Source organism: Cardiocondyla obscurior, linkage group LG08 (assembly GCF_019399895.1).
Source record: "Cardiocondyla obscurior isolate alpha-2009 linkage group LG08, Cobs3.1, whole genome shotgun sequence".
NCBI lineage: Eukaryota > Metazoa > Arthropoda > Insecta > Hymenoptera > Formicidae > Cardiocondyla > Cardiocondyla obscurior.
Genome location: NC_091871.1, coordinates 4,143,645 through 4,161,468, shown reverse-complemented (window position 1 = coordinate 4,161,468; position 17,824 = coordinate 4,143,645). Strand labels below are relative to the sequence as shown.

The following is a 17,824-nucleotide window of genomic DNA, read 5'->3' as shown; positions in this document are numbered from 1 at the left end:
TGACAATGATTGTACCCCTGCCTCTCCCTTCACTACCCCGTTTCCCCAGCCCCCGATTCGAAACCGTACCGTAATACCGTACCGTTGAATTTGCGTCTCCGTGCTCGCATTTTGCACTCCGCGAAAGCGTACGTAAGCCGCCGTGGGAGAGAACATACGTTCGTAATAAACGGAAGACAGGCAGCGTTAATCTTTTTCCAAGCACTGTTCAAGTTGTTCCTATAGCTACGCGAAAATTGTTTCTTTCGGCAATTAAATCCTCTATATCTATATACAAGGATTTTTATATCATTGCTGCGCCCCGATCCTCCCAGTCTTTGTGACACGTAAGTGAAATATCTCACAAAATACCTTAATAAAAAAAGAAAAAAAAAAGTCGAAGAATACAGTAGCGAGATTGAGGAATGTAAGTTAAATTGAAGATCAATATTAAATTAAAAAATTGTTTTAAAACTTTGTTTCAAATAAGATAATATTTTTTAATTCTTATCTCAGGTTTCATAAACGTAAAGCGAATGGGAACGAAGTGGTCGGGATGTCGTGCCGTTTAAAGTTTAATTACAATTCCAAGTGTTAATTTTGTTTCGCGTCGGAGTTGCGTGCTCTGTTTAACGTCAGGTGCTGCGCCCTACTGACATATCGTCCAACTCCGCAGACGCCTCAATATGGCCGACAGTGAAGCCACGGCGCCCATCAGCGCCTACGGTCGCGATACGTTCGCGGTAATTAACTTAGAAGATTTTCGTGCGACGCGAGAACCGGAGACCCGCAACGATGAACATGTCTGTGGAGAAAAAGAAATATCCCTCGGCGCTGCCGATCAACTGGCCGGCGCGTGAGGAACCGTCGAGGAAGAGCCAGAATCAGTTGGCGTCCACGGGCAAAGTTGACTACTACTACAAGTAAGTTGACCAAAACCCTCGACGGAGGTTCGTACGATTTCAGGCAGGGCTTTCGCGCGACGCGTCTTCGGCGAGGACACGCTTGAGACCGGAGATAGTTTTCACAAACACGAACGAGTTGCATTTTCACAGCTCTCGGTCAGCTTTTTTTCTTGAGCTAACGACGCGGCTTTGTTTTCAGCCGCGGTGTCAGGATTAATGACGCTTCGCTGCTGCAACCGATTCGACAAACAGCGTCGATTTTCAAGCAGCCGGTGACGCTGTATAAAACGCAGGAGGGAAGAGTGAAGGACGGGAGTGGCGGTGGGAAGCACGGCAATCAGGGCAGCTGTCAAGAGGGCAAGCCGAAGCAGGTTAGTGACTACAGCTGATCAGACGTAAGTTAAATGAACTGTCACAGTTTGATGTTTCGATAAGTCAAACTTTCTTTTTCAACACTCTTCTACTTTGCCTAGTCACTTTGGTGATATCTAGTAGTTGCGCACTTGTACTTTAATAAATATATTTATTCATTGTCTCCTATATTATCCTGTGTACGGAGACTTTTTCTAATCCCTGTATTCTGCCTGTGAAATAAATTTTGCCCACTCACACCCATTCACTTGTAATGCTCTCTTTGTTAGCTATCCTTGTAAATTCACAACTGTCAAATCGTTGCTTTAGGACGGAGCCGATAAAACTGACGGCAAGTATGGCTCCCAAGATAAGCCTAAGCAGGTAACTCTGAATATGCAATCATGAAACCATCAATAAGTTTTCTTTTTTTTTTTTTTTCTGTCTCTTTTTGTTTCCATGACCAACATTATTTATCGTTAGTTCTTGACTGTGAAAGGTATCTGTTTAATATTTAAAAACAATTGACAAAAAAAAAATCTTTTCTTGGTGTTGCACTTATTTATAGTTAGCCCCATTATTGTTAGACCAGGATTATAAGATAATTGGTGGCGGTTGGTGGTGGTTAATAAAGATTCAATAAAAACATTTTTTACTTTTAATGTAATAAATTATTTATTTGTAGCTTATATAATTTTTTTAGTACAGAAATAGGTCTAAGTAAGATGGTCAATAAATAGTAATCGAAATATAAATTTTTCAGCTATTCTGGGAAAAACGTTTGGAAGGTTTACGAGCGTGCGATCCTGACGGTTATGAATTCGACGCGATGGATCTGCCAAAGAACTTGAAACCAGTTGGACCGTACATCACAGAGGAAACATTGCTTCAAAGTGTTGCCACTGCATTGCATGTATCTACTCAGCCGGTCACAGGACAAACGGGATCAAAAACGGCTTTAGAAAAGAATCCTGGAGTGTTTCTTAATCCTGACCAGCCACTTGTACAGGTAAAGTAGACATGATTGACTGTTAATTGGCGTCGAGGATGCCCTGTAAAATAATATTAATACTATTAACACCAGTGTTATGGATTTGTAACATTTAATTAATGTTTAAGGCGGTCTCGATAGCGGACGAGGATATAAGGAGACAAGAAGATCGAGTAGCTGTTGCGAGAAAAAAATTACAAGACGCTCTACGTGCTCTTCAAACTTAAATTATTGAAATTTTATGCATATACATCACTTGCTCATCTCTTTTAGTTTTAAGTTCGTTATAAATTATATCTCATACCATTTTTGTAATAAATGTTTTTATAGAAAAAGAAAAAAAAAAAATTATAATCTAATCAGGCTGCAAGAATGTGATTATGTATTTAAAACATATTAATTATTGGTTTTAAGAGAATCGCGCGCGTGCTGAAAACTTTTCGCTGAACAGGGCCACTATAATAGTTTATATAATTCACATTGCCATCTGTCTAACATTTTTTATGACACATAGGAAATTGAGCTGACAATGTACAAATGAAAATCTATCTTTTCAGAGATTTGATAAATGTCGACAGATGGCAAAAATGCTGCGATGATTCAAACCAGTTTCCCCATTTAAAAAAAAGTGTATCGGTCATCATTCTTTAATACTCTTATTTTTGAAACATAACACAGTTCATTCAAAATTGATATTATTCATTCAATGAATGAAAAATGAAGTTAACAAAATGTTTTCATTAATTATGCAAATTTCCACGGTCAGTTTAGTCCAAACAAAGCCCCAAGGGAATTGACTGGTCTTGAAATATCGTTTCGAATTTGAATGTAGCATGCCATCGCTGTGAGAAAATATGTTTTTATGGTTTAATAAAACCTCTGCTAGGCCACTGTTTGTAGGAAAAAGTGAAGAAAGAATCTATTGAAAGTGTTCGAAAATTATTCCACTGAGAGTTTCCACATCGAATTAACTTTGGCTGTTAAAACTTCTTAAGGTATTCTCATCATAATAAATCTTAGTCAAAACTTTCCTTTTTTTATTTATTTTTTTTTTTATTTTTGAAATCTATTATTTCGATGACATGTATAAAGTGAAAATACTTTTTCGCTTTGTTTTTAATACCTTTGTCCTTTCAGAAAAATCTCCGAATTGAAAACTGATCTCTGAATAATGCTTTTTCAAAAGAACAATAAGAAAAAGAGAATTAGTTATTTCTGGATATTCCGGGCATTCTACAGCTGCAGGCTACGACCATACGATGGCCCCATGGTGCAAAAAATAAAAAATAAAAAAACAGTAAGGAAACCTTTATGGATCTTAGCTGAAGATCAATGGTTAACTGAAGACTTATTTTCTTCTAGAAGGACTTCTTACTTTTGAATGATTCTCAAAACTGTTTTCCGAAGACTTTGTTCTACACGAAACTATTTTCCAATCGTGTCCTGTTGAGAGTACCGTGTGCTACTTAGTGTTCGAGGCCGTGGTGTGCATTGTGCCGAGTGCAGTTGTGTATCGAATGCCGCCTAAGGCCCTCTGGGAATCGGTACGTGCCCAGGGTCCCTCGCACAAAAGAATGCCCGGGCAGGTATACAGGCAGGCGTCGGTTTTCAGGTAAGCGCAAGCGGGGTACCAGGTGGTAACCTCTTTTTTTTTCCCGCTGTGCCCCCGTCCCTCCGGCCCTCCCCGACACCTCTCCACCTTCGGCTAACAGCTGTTTCCCTCCGCGGTAAGGGTCGCTCTCCCTCATTGTCAACCCGGCCGAACAGCCGTTCTCGCCCTACGTTGTCGTGCACGCGGGCACATGTCCCAGTTTAAATCGTTATAACTCGTCGAACACATGACTCGGCCGACGGTCCATCCGGTCCGATCGACGATGTCGTGAGTACCGGCCGACGACGCCTCGCAACCGGAATCCAACGAGCCGAACGCCTCCTGCATCCCGCCGTCCCGGAGTCCGCATCTCGGGCGATCGATAGCGCTATCGCGTGTTCTTTGTAATAATTTATGCGCACGGGGACACATGCGGCCCGCGAGAAAAACGCAGGCGGGAGGCAACAATAGCACCGCGTTCCCCCGAAGACGCGCAAAAATCGTAACGGTCCACCCGTGATTAATAACCGGCGCTGCGAATAATCGCAGTCGAATGACGCATTCGTCCCTGCTGTTTTGCGGAAAATCTCACAAGTCCGAATCCGCGGAGAGTTATTCTAGGACGTCGCTCAAGATGTACAGAATGTAATTTAATTACACACATATATATCCGTGCATATATTTTAATGAATGTCGCGCGCGTAAATGTAAATGCGGATATCACGCGACGAATGAGGAATTGAAATCGCCAAGGGACACATCCCGAAATAATCTAACCCGCCGCCCACGTCCCGCGTGCGCGTGCATAATTCACGCTCGGGTTTTTGCATCGGTAGCTTGACGCCGCGCTTTAACGTCGGCGTATTTAATGCCGCGGTCTCTCGCGGGCATTCGGCCGCGGGGCAGCTTTTTGACGGGCGTGCCTAACACGAGCGGCCGATCCGCGCCCCGGCGGCGGCGTCACATCGCGTGTGAAGACCTTATCTGGAGCACCATCGAAGATTACATCCTCTCCGCTGTCTTGGACGTAATACAGCCGACGTATAAATAGACGCTCCTCTACGGCGCGTTATCGATCTCCCGTGCCGGCAGTATATTCGACCATCGGAAGTTGACCGACTTGACTATACTATTTGTATCGGGGTTACTGGCCGCAAAGTATTTCGGATTTATCTCCTCCGCGGGGAGACGGCGCGCGACCTCGGGTCCCTCGATTGACAATCGCGCGGCGAAAGTCGGCGCCGAGTAGGAAAACGCCGCGAATAGGCGAGGGCCTCGCGAACGAGAACGGCGGAGGAGGAGACCGCTGGTCCATCCAGGCGTTTCGCCGCGGAAGAACAACCGAGGGACCTTCGACTCCCAACAACGGCCGCTACACGTAATCGACGTCGACAAACTTTCTCTCTCGCGAATATGCCGGTGAGATGACGGGGACCAGGCGCGCCTATAACCTGATCGCGCTCTTTCCGTTTTCACCGGTGGTTCTCCACCCGGTCGTCATCGCGTTTCCGTTTTCAACGCGCCCGCGCCGTTTCAGCCGCAACAAAGCGCCGCGATAATTACGTAAAACGCAAAACGGGGCCCATTGTACGATGGAGAAAGAAGATGTATTTTTAGCCAGGTTCTCCGATCTAGACTTTCGTCGATCGACTCACGCGCGCACGATCAGGTTCCCTTGCGATATAACGATGCAAATTATGTGCATCTCTTTGACTTCCTTGACGCGCCTGCGAATTGTGTAATATTTTTCTGTACGACCGGGCGCGGAACAACGTTCGCAAAAAGCAACTATTTTCGCCGACGACTTGCGTCAGGCGGACGAGATCGCTTTCAGCGTCTTCGGATAATCGCCGGCTGGAATTTCCGTGCTTCCGTTCTGCGTAAGAAGACATGCGGGCACAGCCGATAGATCTGTCTTTCCGAAATTAACCTGACTACGGTTTCCGCTCGGACCATTGTTCGTTTACGCGAGGAAGAAGGAAGAAAAAAAAAGGACGGTTTGGTTATACCGTATGTATCGAATCGCCCAAAGAGCGAACTCACCCTTCGGCGTGTCTTCGTCGCTTCTTCCTTTGTACCATCGTGCGGTTAATCACTTTGAAGACTTCACAGATAGAAAATGGAATCGCAAGAATAACCTTTTCCGACAACTAGGATAATAACAATAGTCCACGATAAGATAAATTGTTTCAGATTTATTTTCCCATCTGTGCAGTACCTAGGTAGAGAAACATGATAGTGCAACAACAAAGACGAATCTGAGAGAGAAAAAGAAAGAAAGAAAGAGAGAGAAAGAGCCAGGTGCACGATGAATAATATTAATAAATCTGTTCTAATTATGTAAGAACCCGAGATGTTGCTTGCGCTCGTTGAATTTGTAATATTTATTTACGGTTTGTCTCGGCGAATTCATTATTTAAACTCTGCCGTTTGGTGAAAAATCTTTTCGCGAAACAGCACCTACGACGCCTCGAGCATACCTGGTCGAGAAAAAGAAAATTCCTCTTCGGCTTCCAGGCCGAAGTTTACAAAGGACTCGCACTGCCGTTCAACAATACAGCCACGGGGGGTCCGGCCGGAGTTGCATTCTCGTAAAACGTAGGAAAGACAGTGAGGAATTTTTCCGTTTGCGGAGAAAGGCTTCGTCACGTCCGGGGACGAGTAAATCTTGCATCGGGCCTCTAAAATACTTCCGCTGTATTGCCAGGGCCATGCATCCTTTAACGGGCCGTGGCGATTTTTACTTTTGCGAGAGGGATAGAAAGCGAGAGGGCCGCAACTTGCACGGGCTCTTACGAGACGGCAAAATGGAGTTTGGATTTATTATTCAAGTAGTTTTCTCAGCTGTAAGGGATCTCGGTGCAGCCCTCGTGCAGCGGCGTATCTTATTTGCGTTACGAGATGAAACGGCACGGCTGCGTGAAGCCTTCGCGGGAGAGGAGAGAAGTTGAATTCTAATAATTGACAAGTGTTGCGTCCGCGATAAAAGAACAAAGTTCCGCGAATGGATCCGCGTGGTAGTATATTTAGAAACGCGCTTTATTCGCGTTATCGCCGGGCGTACGTGCGGTTCTCGGCCGTTGCGGTCTCGGCGGTCGTAAGGACATCTCTGCCTCCCGCGTGCACGGGCGCGGGAGTCCGCGAGATTTTGCGGGCAACCGGACATCGGCAGGCTGATCGATACGTGGCCACATTGCGCGATAATTCCCTGGCATTGTAGTCCACCCGGAGCGGCCTCGGGGCAGCGCGATCACGTCTAGCTATTCGATGGTATTGTAATAGCCGCTCAATTGTAGATACAGCTTCACTGTATTTCTTGGGACGTTCGGACAGACTAATCCGTCGATTTCACCTGGCTCGAGCACGCCGAATCGATATTAGACCGGACTGGAAGTTCTCTCTCGTTTCTACGGTTCGCGTCGCGGCGATTTACGCCGCCCGGCGTCGTCATCGTCGCCGACTCAGAGGCCAGCAATGCGGCTCGCCGGCGTTGCTACACCCCGGCTGATCGAAATCGAAAGAAATATCCTCTCCGGTGCTCTCAGGCGAAGCACCGTACCTTACACACGCGCGTACATGCACGCGCGGTGCGTCTATCCGCGCTGCACATCGGCGCGCCACGGGAGTCGCCGGGGTTTCGCCAAAGCGACGACAATGATCGCAACGCGGACGGCAACCGGTTGCACGCTATAAAAATACGACGAACGACGCGGAACACCGAGGAGAAGAGTCGGTTTAACGCCGGCCAGACGCGGCGACGTCCCTCTCGACGCCGAGGACCAGCCGCAGCATCCCTTAGACGCTGGACACCAAAGACGGTCCCGTGGGAGTCGCGTTCTAAGCGGTAAGACGTGTCCGCGTGAAATTTCCCGTCGTTCTTGTCCATCGTTGAGTTTCGACAACTTTACGATTCTAATAAATTAATAATTTAATTATTTTAATAAAATTTTCTTAATCCTTGATCAGATAAAGCGCGATAATCTTTACCTCTTTTTTTTTTTACTTTAATTTATTACCGCGATTATTGCCAGTCGGGAAGATTTTATTGATAATTTCTGTCACCTTGATTAATCGACGCTCTGATTGTGTGATTGTTTTTCAGGAGTAATTCGCCTTGCCGTATATGCTTCACGTTTCGTCGCTTCGAGAGAAGAGAGACTGTGGAGACGACGACGGTTTTGTAAAATCATACGTGCGATAACACCGAGGTATTTACGAGCGAGTCGAGAGCACGAGCAGTCGGCAGGTGCTCGTGGGCAAAAGGTGGTCGGTTGTCCCGAGACAGCCTTGAAGGTAGAAAAGGAGAGATCGCCCGGCGATGTGCACGGGTCGTTGCTTTCGGCATGCGATGAGAAACAAAATTAGTCGCTCGCACCTCTGAGCGAATTCATCGTCGAGCCACGGCCGGGCCGCTGCCGCGGCCTCGTCTCGCTCTCCCGTGCGAAATGGGAAAGTCTCTCCCCTCGCGCAGATTACGTGATACGACGAGACGCCTTTTTGCGAGCCGCCGCCAGCCGATACGTGGAAAACAATGAGTCGCGCGGGTACGCTCGTGGATCCGCGCCGGCGGGCGCCCGCCGTTCCTGTGTCTGTCCTCGAGAAATGGAGGACACGGGGGCCGATCCGGCGTTGGGCCTGGCCGACTAAAAATCGAGCAATCGAGCGGCCGAGAGTGCTCGGTCGGCGAGAGGACGAAGGGTCGTCGGCAGAGAACAATGGATCACGTTTGCGCCTCCGGTTCAAGGTCCGCGCGAAGCGAGGCGAGCGCCCGTCCGTGCTCGCGTCCAGATCGGTTTAGGAGAGACGGAATCCTCTTTTCACTCTTACTTAACGAAACCGCTAGTCGGGCAGGTGGCCGGTGGTCCGAACCTTTCGTGATTCGCGAATTACGACCGGGCCAGCAGGGTGAGCGCGGGAGGGGGAGGGGAGGGGGACCGACGATTACACCGGGCCGACGGGCATTCGCTCGGCCTTGTCCACGTCGACGTGGACGAGCGTGCCGCCGCGGGCTCGTCACCCGATAAATTCCGATTACTCGCAGTTACACATCCCGCGGTATCGATTGTCGTCCATCTTTAGGAGAGAATTCCACACGTCGTGTGACAGAACCGCGTCCGTACCATGTGTGCCACGTGAATATTTCACGAAATACAGATTTCGGGAGGGAGGAAGGTAAAAGGGGAATGATTGTAAAATAGATCGCGGGCGAGGACTTAAATTAACCGGAGATTGGAAATTCGAAATCAGAAATATATCTCTTATATATAGCGTTCGGTGCAGCGCCCGTTTTAGAGGAATTCAGCCTGGAAACGGGGAACGCGTAAGGACCCCGGCGACTAAAGGGGAATTAAATCAGCGAGCGATCGCGAACGTTCAGGTGAAGCTGGAAGGAGGGAAGAAAGCGCGGTTGGGCGGAGGTTCAAGGGCGATAATCGAGGGGACTCGTTGCGACAAGTCGCGGTATTCTCGTTCGCGGATAAGTCGGCTAGGTGAATCGCGGGGGCGACGGATGCGGATTTCTCCGCGTGCTTTCCCCGGTGAGAATGTTCGGCAATCAATGCGACGGCCGTATCGAAGCGATACGAGCGCGGGATTTATTTACGATCTAAACGCGAGTCACCCGTCGGATTTATAAGCGTCTTTTCCCTCGCGTTTATCTCGCCGCTAAAGCGGAGAGATAACCGCGCGCGGAAAAGCGTCGGCGCACCTCGGATCGTGCGCGAGGTCCGCTGCCGGCCGGGGAGGAGAGAAGAGAAGAAAGAGCGTTATACGATCCGCCTAGGTCGGTGCACTTTGACCCGTTCGACATTCGCAGGGAAAATCATATATCGCCGAACGACGTTTACCTCACCGGCGGGTCTCGGGTACGTTGGAGACGTTACGTTAACGTTCGGTCGTGCTCCACGAAATGTTTCGCGATGAAGTTACGAAATCGGGGAAGCGAGAGATCGGTACGCGAGAAATGCACCCTCGGTGTCGAAAATCGGTCGTTGGGAGAAAATTCGCGGTCTTATTGCGCTGAACCGAAGACACGGCGCTTTTTCCGTCAGCTCTCTTGCGGCACCGGGAAAATTGTAAAACGCGCGGGGGTGCCTCGGCGGCGTTTCTACGGGAAAAACGCGGCGGGCACGGGTGAGCGGAAGGGGTTGCGTGGTGTGTGGAATCGGGAACGGGAGTGAACGCATCCGTAGCGGCGAAGGAGCCTCGGCAGCGCGGCCGGCGCGCTGGCTAGCTCGCTCGCACGCTCGCGTTTGCTACGCGATCAGGTCGCTCGCTTGCTCGTGTTGCGTCGCGTCGCGTTACATTACGTTGCGGCGAGCGATTTTCGTTCGGGCCGCTAGAGGCACCAGCGGCGGTGTACCGCGCGCCGAGAGTGGGAAAGGGTGGCGTGTCCCACGTGACCATCGCCGGCCAATTGGGCGCGCGCATAGCCGGCGTCCGGCACATGGCGGCGCGCCGGCTTCGACAGCCGCAGTCGCAGTACGTCGCAGTCAGTCGCAGTGGTAACACGAGCGAGAGGGTAGTTGCACGCCGCCTGCCTTCGAAAGGAAAGATCGTGGTAAAGAGAGGCGCAACCGGAGAGAGCGAGAGAGAGTGAGAACGAGCCGCGGGACAGACGGAGGGAGCGAGGCGGTGAGGATCACGGGAAAGAGAAAGAAGGGAGCGGAAACAGAGCGGACGAGCACGCGCGCGCGCCCCTTGCCTCGTTTTCAGTGTTTCGGTCTCGCGCGACGACTCGACCTCTCGGACGGCCAAGTCAGTCGGGCCGGTGACAAGGCAGCCGAACAACGCGCGACACACGAATCGTTGTTACGTCGTCCGATAGTCGGAGAGAGAGACAGAGAGAGACAGCGGGATAAGTGAGCGAGCTAGAAACATCGCGACGGAGAAGAAGTGGAAGTAGAGAAACGAACGAACGAAAGCATCGGTCCAAGACCAAAGCGGTTGCACGAGTAACACGCGAGAGTGGCCACCGGGGACCGCGCGCTACGACACGAACCCGCACAAACTAGCCACACGCGCGTTTCAGAGCCGACGAGCAAGTGGGGATATCGCGAGGACCATTTTCGTTGCCGGTCACCGCGCGGCCACGCACGACGCACGGCCGGCGTGAGTTTCTGGAAGCCCCAAGAAGTACGCGCGTCGTACTCTCCTCACCTTCGCTCGTGAGAAGGGACAGCACGTTGCGGCCGGAAGAGCTAACGGTCCAACGAAATCGAACGTCATCGCTTCCGCGCGTGGTGTGTCGAAGACAGTCTCCGAGATTTTTTTACGCGTACGCATAGTCGCAGCAGTGTAGCGCCCACCGCGCACGATCGTAACCGGTGGGAAGTTATCGTCCGTCGTCGTCGAGGCGGCGCGTACCACAACCGCTCGATCAGGAGAGGATCGCTGTGAACGTCGCGCGCTCTAGTGCTACGTTTCCCACGAACGTCGTCCAGCGTCCAGTGTACGCGCGCGAGAAGTACGAGAATTCAACCAGCGAAATGCCGACGAGCCTGTTCAGCGAGATGGACCGCGGTACGAGTGGCGGCGGCGCCGGGGTTTCCTTCGAGGACCAGCGCGCCCTGCAGCTCGCCTTTGAGTTGTCGATGCTCGGCATCCCGGAGGGTTCGTCTGGATGCCCGGGCGCCGGTACCGGCAACGGCACCACCAATGATCCGGATCCTCTGCAGGCCGCGCCGGCCGTCTTCGAGGAAGCGCGCTCGAAGAAGAGCCAGAACATGACCGAGTGCGTACCGGTGCCCAGCAGCGAACACGTGGCGGAGATCGTCGGCCGACAGGGTAAGTTTCGCTACTGCTTTACTTTCCGTTCGCGAGATCTCACGTTTCTCTTTTCGCGCCTTTTTATTTTTTTTTTATCTCCTCTCTTCGCTCGTCTGTCTCTCGCGCGGTTAAGAGCCGTCGTTATCGGCCACGCGGCCTGGCCGCTATGCTCAAATCTCCCGGAACAAGTAAAACAGATAAGATCTCAATCCTGGAAAAAAAAAAAAAAATAGAATCGCCGGAGCGCGTGTGGGCGTTCGATTTATTGCGGGCCCTCGTAGTAGGCGCTTTTCGGCGTTTAAACGACACCGTGAAACCGGCCTGAGTCCCTCAGCGCACTTCTGAAAATCGCGTCGCGACGTTGAGCGGCGTCCTTTTTCTTTTTTTTTTTTTTTTCCTCTTCTCTCCTTTCTGTCGGCCCCTCTCCCCTCGCGCGTCGGCGGAGTCGCGCGATTATAGCGCCACTGACAGTTCATTGGCACGGCCGTAAGCGCGTCGCGCGAAACTTGATACCGGCCACGATAAAGCAATTAGACCAATTTACGTACGAATTTCCGCGCGCGCGCGCGCGTGTGGACCGGGACGGAGTTCCGCTCTCCCCGCGCCTGTCGTAGGTCGCGGTCGCTACGGCTCCGTGCCCTTTTCCCTCCTTGTTCTGCTCACCGTTCCGCTGCCCGGCGACCGGACCAACGCTCTCTCGCAATAAATAAAGACGGCGCGTTACATTCTGCGCCGTGCGACCGACGACTCCCGGTCTCAACCTTGAAGCGATCGACCACCGTTCCGCGAAACGGCCAGCACGTCCTAGCGCTTCTTTCATCCGCGTCGACGTCCTCTCGGCCCTTCATTTCCGCCGCATTGCCCTTCGAAATGAAATCCGTCCGTAAAGCGACCGGAAATGCGCCGGTTTTTAATTTTTAATCGGGCAGAGCGAAATTATTAACGACTATGGACGCATCGTCTCAGGATCGCTAAATGCCAAAAATGTCGAGGAGCCTCTCGTTGCTGGCGCTATATTCGCCGGGCTTCATTAACCTTCGCGGTGTTTATCTCGCGCGATCGGCGTTATTTACGCGATCGAGATCGGAAGATCGCGGGTCTTCGTCTACTACGGGCAGGAGGCGTCTCGTTGATAAGACCGGGCCGTTCTATCTTTAATCGGACGGCGCGCGACAAGCATCTTTCCTTCATTTATCGAGCGATTAATCTGGCCGCGACGAGGTGGAGGCGGCGTCGGGAGGGGCAAGACGCGACCCCATTGTCGAATGACGGCGTTTGAGCTCGCGCGCGCGTCTCGCCGGAATGTTTAGAAATTCAAACAGCGGCGCGGCACGTGGCCTTGCCATTTAAATCTTAACGTCTGTCAGCGGCGATTGTGCGCCGATCAATACCGTTCGGAGAAGCGACGGCACGGCGACCACGACCCCGTGTAACGTGCACGTGTACGTGTAAGTTTGCGTGCGCGCGTGTGTGCGCGCACATCTCGCGCCCGGTTTTGCGAATCTGCCGCCGATCGATTGAATTCGAGGAACGGGCTGCGAGCGGAATAAAACGGACCGCCGGCAATCGGAGACGGCGCTTCCCGTTGCGCCGCGAAGGAAGGAAGCGGGCACGGCTTCGCGGTCATCGTCCACGACCGCAGCTGATACAATACTACGGAGCCCCGAGGCTCACATTGTCGCGACGTCGGAATAATCCCGGACGCTTGAAATTCTCGCCTCGGAGAGACCACGCCGCCGTACGTGCCCGGTGGCTCTCCCTTCCGCGCGCGTGCTTTTCAATCGACCGTTTTATCGCGTGAGAACCGCGCCCCTCGCCGGCGAAACGTCGCCCCGTCTGTTTCGAGAGCGCGGTCTTTGGACTTGTTTCATCACGCCGCCGGTCCGGGAAATTTTTGTGCGCGACGACGCGATCATTGATCGGCTTTTTCGTGAATGAGACATCGGTCACTTTTTTTTTTTTTTTTCTTTTTCGTTTTTATTTTTTTTTTCCTATCCCGCACGTGGACGCGCGCGAGTAGGCTCGACTCCCTCGAGACTCGCTCGAAAAATCAACGAACTTCCGGGAGACTGAATTACGCGACTCGCGTATCTCTGGCCCGGTTTCTGCGATAGGAGATGCTGCCGCGGCTCGCAGATAGAGCCGTGTGATCCCCTCGGCCAGGCCGCGTTCGCCGCGAAACCAGTTTCATGTACCTGGCGTGAATCACCGGCCGTGGAACGCGAGAGTTCCCGTGCACGCGTGGTCGAAGCGAGATTCTATTCCCTTCGAAATGACGACTCGCGGCGATTCGGCGACGAGCGTCTGACAAGTTTGATACGCCGTTCCATCGCGAGGATGTAGCTATTTGTTGATCATTTTCGTTCGCCGCGCCTCTCCTCGCATTATCTCTCTCGGTTCTTCGTTCCCTCGCGATTGGCCGTTGTTGTCGACTCCTCTCTCTTTCTCTCTCTCTGTTCCGCGCTGTCGATTACAGACGTCTCTCTTTCTCGCACGCTCGCGGCTCTCCTGGACCGGAAGTAGTAATGAGTGCTTGTGTCGCCAGACCCATAGCCTCGCGTAGCATCGTGGCCGGCGATGACGTTACTTTGGAAATATCACGGCCGGTTATCCAGGTCGTTAACTTGTGCACCGCGTGACTTCGAGAGGGAACTTGATTCACGAGGGGAATAAATAAGAAAAAAAAAAAAAACGGGGGGAGGGAAATATATGTGTAATTGCAGCTTCCAGGAATTGTGAGAGCGCGAGGAGCGATCCCGGCATGGAGTCGCTTATTTGTTTTTCTTCAATTCCGACATTTCTGTGCGTCTTATTTTCCATGCCTCGCGGTCAGTAGAACCTCATCAAAATTCTCGAAACGAAATTACAATATAAATTACATCGGGCAATAAAGAATCGCGCTGCCCATTTTCAATTCTATCGCAGCGTTCCTCGTTTTTGTAAAATAAAAAAACAAAATTTATATTTAAAAAAAGATTCAAGCCTCAGCGCCCTAAATAATTTTACAAACCTCGTTGCCGCGGCCGATGATAAGTTTCAAAGCGCCGAAAGGAATCGACGAAAAGTGCGGCGATGTGTGCGTAACGTTTTTCTCTCACCGAGTCGGTGGAAATTCAAACAAAATGGGAGAGACGAGAGGGACAGGGAGGCGCGGCCTCCGGCGCGCATTGTTCACGAGCACGTGCCGCGTTGTCGTGGTCCCGCGCGATCCCGCGGCGGACCAAGATCTTCCACAGAAACGGAGGATTTGCGTGTCACCGAATGAAATCGTGTTAATGGGCGCCGCGTAGTCGTTAACGCGTCCCCGCGAAGAACAGCGGGGAACGGGAGACTTGACGGAAAGATAGACACGGGGGATCCTTTTCTTTTTCTTTTTTTTTTTTTTACGAGTTAGGCGCACTCGGATAAAGCACACCGGTAACGTACACACGAATCCGAGACTCTGACCTCGCGCTCCAACTATGATCTCTCTTCTCTCGTGAAATATCGCAATCTTATCAGCGGAAATATATGTATCTTAGAGATAATATTTGTCGAGCGTTACCGTTATTTCCCTTTTTTTTTTCTAGTTAGAATTGTCGATGCGTTATACATACGCGACCGAGACAATGTTGCCCTTATTCTATATCTAAACTTTTTACGTTCTTCCACGCGAGACGTAACGAGTGACTAATGCAAGACGAGATACGGCAGTTAATAAAAACTATTATGCTTCTCTGAAATTTTCTTTTATTCGGCCGTGGCGTACAGACGCACGGCGCGGATTTTGGATTCCTTTTTCGCGGCACTATTTTTAGAATCGCGAATCATCGAGTGAAAAGGGAACTTTCTTATATTTTCTAGATAATCACGCGACTAACGGCCGAGAACGTAGCGGGGCTCATTTGCATTAATGAAGAGCGGCTAACGCATCGCACGAGATTCTATTATTTTTTTTTTTCTTTTTTTGATCGTTTATTTTTACGTGACGGGAACACGGCCGACCGTCCGCGTCAATCACTTTTTGCCGACGAGCGAGCTGCTTTTTATATTAATTTAAAATAAATAAATGATTATTAAGTTAAAAACGCTGTCGGTTTTGCAGCGCCGGTGGGTTTCTGGAAAAGTGTGGGAGAGTGCAGTTCCCGAATACGTTCCGCGTGTTCCTCGATGGTTTTCAAAAGCCCTGCGATCCGCCCCGGCCGCAGAAATGACGGGCAAAATGAAGCGTTTCCGGCCGTGAAAGCAGAAACTTCGTCCGGGAGAAAGGGCCGGGTTACGCGAACATTATTACGCGCGTGTTTTCAGTTGCACGGACGCGCCGATATTTCGTTACGTTACCCGACTGTCCGAAATCCGGTCAGTCTTTTTCTCTCTCTATCTTTTTCACGACTTTTATTTACGAGGACGCGCGTCCGTCCGTCTGTCCGTCTGTCCGTCTGTCCTCTCGTCGCGTCGTTCCTTCCAGTTTAATTTGCGGGCGAAGATGTCGAAACTTCCCGCGCTTTCTCCGGCGAACCTTATGCTCGGGCATGCCGACCCGTTTCTTTCCGAAGATGATCTGCGAGGTTTTGCACGCGCGAAAATTCTCCTCGTCGAAGTAGCCAATAGGTCGGAATTTATTATTAAAAAAATAAAAGTATATATGTATATGTCTTTATTTTTCGTAACGAGATTAGAACAAAGTGGCAGGGATTACATCGATACAATTCGTCGAGCGTGGGTTTCCGTTTTGGAGAATAGTTTTAATATTTTTTGCTTATACTACGATCGCGGCGTGAAAATTGCGCCTGGGCTTTCGAGATCAGCTTTTCGAGGACTGTCGTGCGGCCGCTCCCGAGGCGCAACTGCGGGATTCTTTTTTTTTTCACCGCAGGCTCCGGCTTCCTCTCTCGTATCTCGCACAAAAAGATCGGTCGGGCGCGCAACGCCGCGGCACATCTCGAGAATGGAAGTTCCTCGGAAGAAAAAACGAGAAACTGCGGCGCGATGGCCAGGCCCAGGGTGGCGTGATGGTGGTGCCTCGGCGCTGCCGGTGCCGGTGTCGGCGATGATGATGGTGGTGGTTGATGCCTTTGTTGGTCTCCGAAGCAGCTGCCGACCCACACCGGGCCTTTCCGTTCTCATGCTCGAAACTCGATCGACACTCGACCCGCGGGAACAAGAAAGACGAAAAGAAAAAGAGAGAAAGAGAGAGGGGTAGACGATAGGTAGGTCGAAGAGGAAGCGCCGGTCGCGACGAGAGAGAGATCGTGATCGAGAGAGCAGACGCGAGAGGGACAGAGAAGATGCGATCAGCCGAATTCGTTTGAGAGCCGCTGTGGGTCTCGACGTGTTGCCCCCGTCTAGCAGATGTTTATGGCGCATTGCCTGAAATGAGCGGTTTTTCTCGTTTTCTATTTATTTTGTCTGCCATGTGTGCGCGGACTACCCCTCCGGACTTCGCCGACCGGAGATCCTCTCGTCTACCGAACTTCCCTCCGGGATCCTCGAAATTTTCCTCCCGCCGTTGGATGCTATTTTTCGAGCGCCTAGTTATCGTCTAGAATGACAAACGACGCGGCGAGATTAACGGGCTCGTAATACGCGTGCCGTAACTGCCATTGATACCTAATGCGTCAGCAACGAATATGCTTGCAACGATTTAACAAGAATGAAACGATTAACGGAATTCAGGCGGAACGGCGCGATAAAGAAATTTTATTGCTCTTAATTATGCAGGCGGCGTAACGATTGCTACCGTTGAAGATTTAATCGACACGGACATATCGTATACGCGGCGCTGAAATGGATATTTCGACGAGGTCGGTCATGTGTGAAATACGTGGATTTCCGCCGGCTATTATTTCATGTACACTCAAAGCGAACCGTTTGTCGAGTCAAATTATATCGCGCGCGGCTCTTATCACTCTTACTCCGAGCAAGCCAATACAAATTAAATCCCGCGTATCAGGCCACCCACCGTCACCGCGCATCTATCATCCTTGAGCAATTTCGGGCTTTAATAATCGCCTGGTCCCTTGGCCCCCGTGCTTTTGAAGGCACCAGAGGTGTGGAGGGTATCCGAATTCTTGACGCGAAGACGAGTACCGCGAGATGACAACGGAAGAGCGCGGGTCACGCTTCCTCTCGGTCCAGCCGGCGCCGATGAATAGCGGGGGCCGTTAATTAATGACCGGAAAGTTTGGCGAGTCGAGTCAGACGTGTGTGTAAACTCCGCCGATGTCGTCGATCAATTTCCGCCGCGGCCCGATTACCGTG

General features: G+C 50.8%; 2 protein-coding genes across 6 annotated transcripts in view; both read left to right on the top strand.

The window, feature by feature from the left end:
* Positions 1-539: 539 nt before the first annotated feature.
* Mbd-like (methyl-CpG-binding domain protein 3) lies at positions 540-4,991 on the top strand. 5 transcript variants are annotated; one of them, XR_011546134.1, is made up of 7 exons: positions 633-902; positions 1,084-1,255; positions 1,566-1,619; positions 1,999-2,244; positions 2,355-3,221; positions 3,364-3,523; positions 3,589-4,990. XR_011546134.1 is itself a non-coding variant. In XM_070661049.1 (5 exons), the coding sequence occupies exons 1-5, from the start codon at positions 775-777 to the stop codon at positions 2,451-2,453; spliced, it is 687 nt and encodes a 228-aa protein (XP_070517150.1). In that variant the 5' UTR covers positions 540-774; the 3' UTR covers positions 2,454-3,270. The 5 variants fall into 5 exon arrangements, 3 of the variants coding, with proteins under 3 accessions (XP_070517150.1, XP_070517149.1, XP_070517151.1); XR_011546133.1 differs by having other exon boundaries at positions 3,364-4,991; XM_070661049.1 differs by lacking the exons at positions 3,364-3,523; positions 3,589-4,990 and having other exon boundaries at positions 540-902; positions 1,096-1,255; positions 2,355-3,270.
* Positions 4,992-10,011: 5,020 nt separating this feature from the next.
* The window catches only part of LOC139105100 (RNA-binding protein MEX3B-like), a 35,548-nt gene continuing 27,735 nt past the window's right edge, over positions 10,012-17,824 (top strand). The window contains exon 1 of the mRNA XM_070660999.1: positions 10,012-11,602. Coding sequence (XP_070517100.1) covers positions 11,305-11,602 — 298 coding nt within the window. The 5' untranslated portion in view covers positions 10,012-11,304. The remainder of the gene's footprint in view (positions 11,603-17,824) is intronic.

Coding starts and splice junctions, on each gene's coding strand:
- Mbd-like (XM_070661048.1), top strand. CDS start 775: ATGAACATGTCTGTGGAGAAAAAGAAATATCCCTCGGCGCTGCCGATC. Junction 903..1,083: donor AAAGTTGACTACTACTACAA/GTAAGTTGACCA, acceptor CTTTGTTTTCAG/CCGCGGTGTCAGGATTAATG. Junction 1,256..1,565: donor AAGAGGGCAAGCCGAAGCAG/GTTAGTGACTAC, acceptor TCGTTGCTTTAG/GACGGAGCCGATAAAACTGA.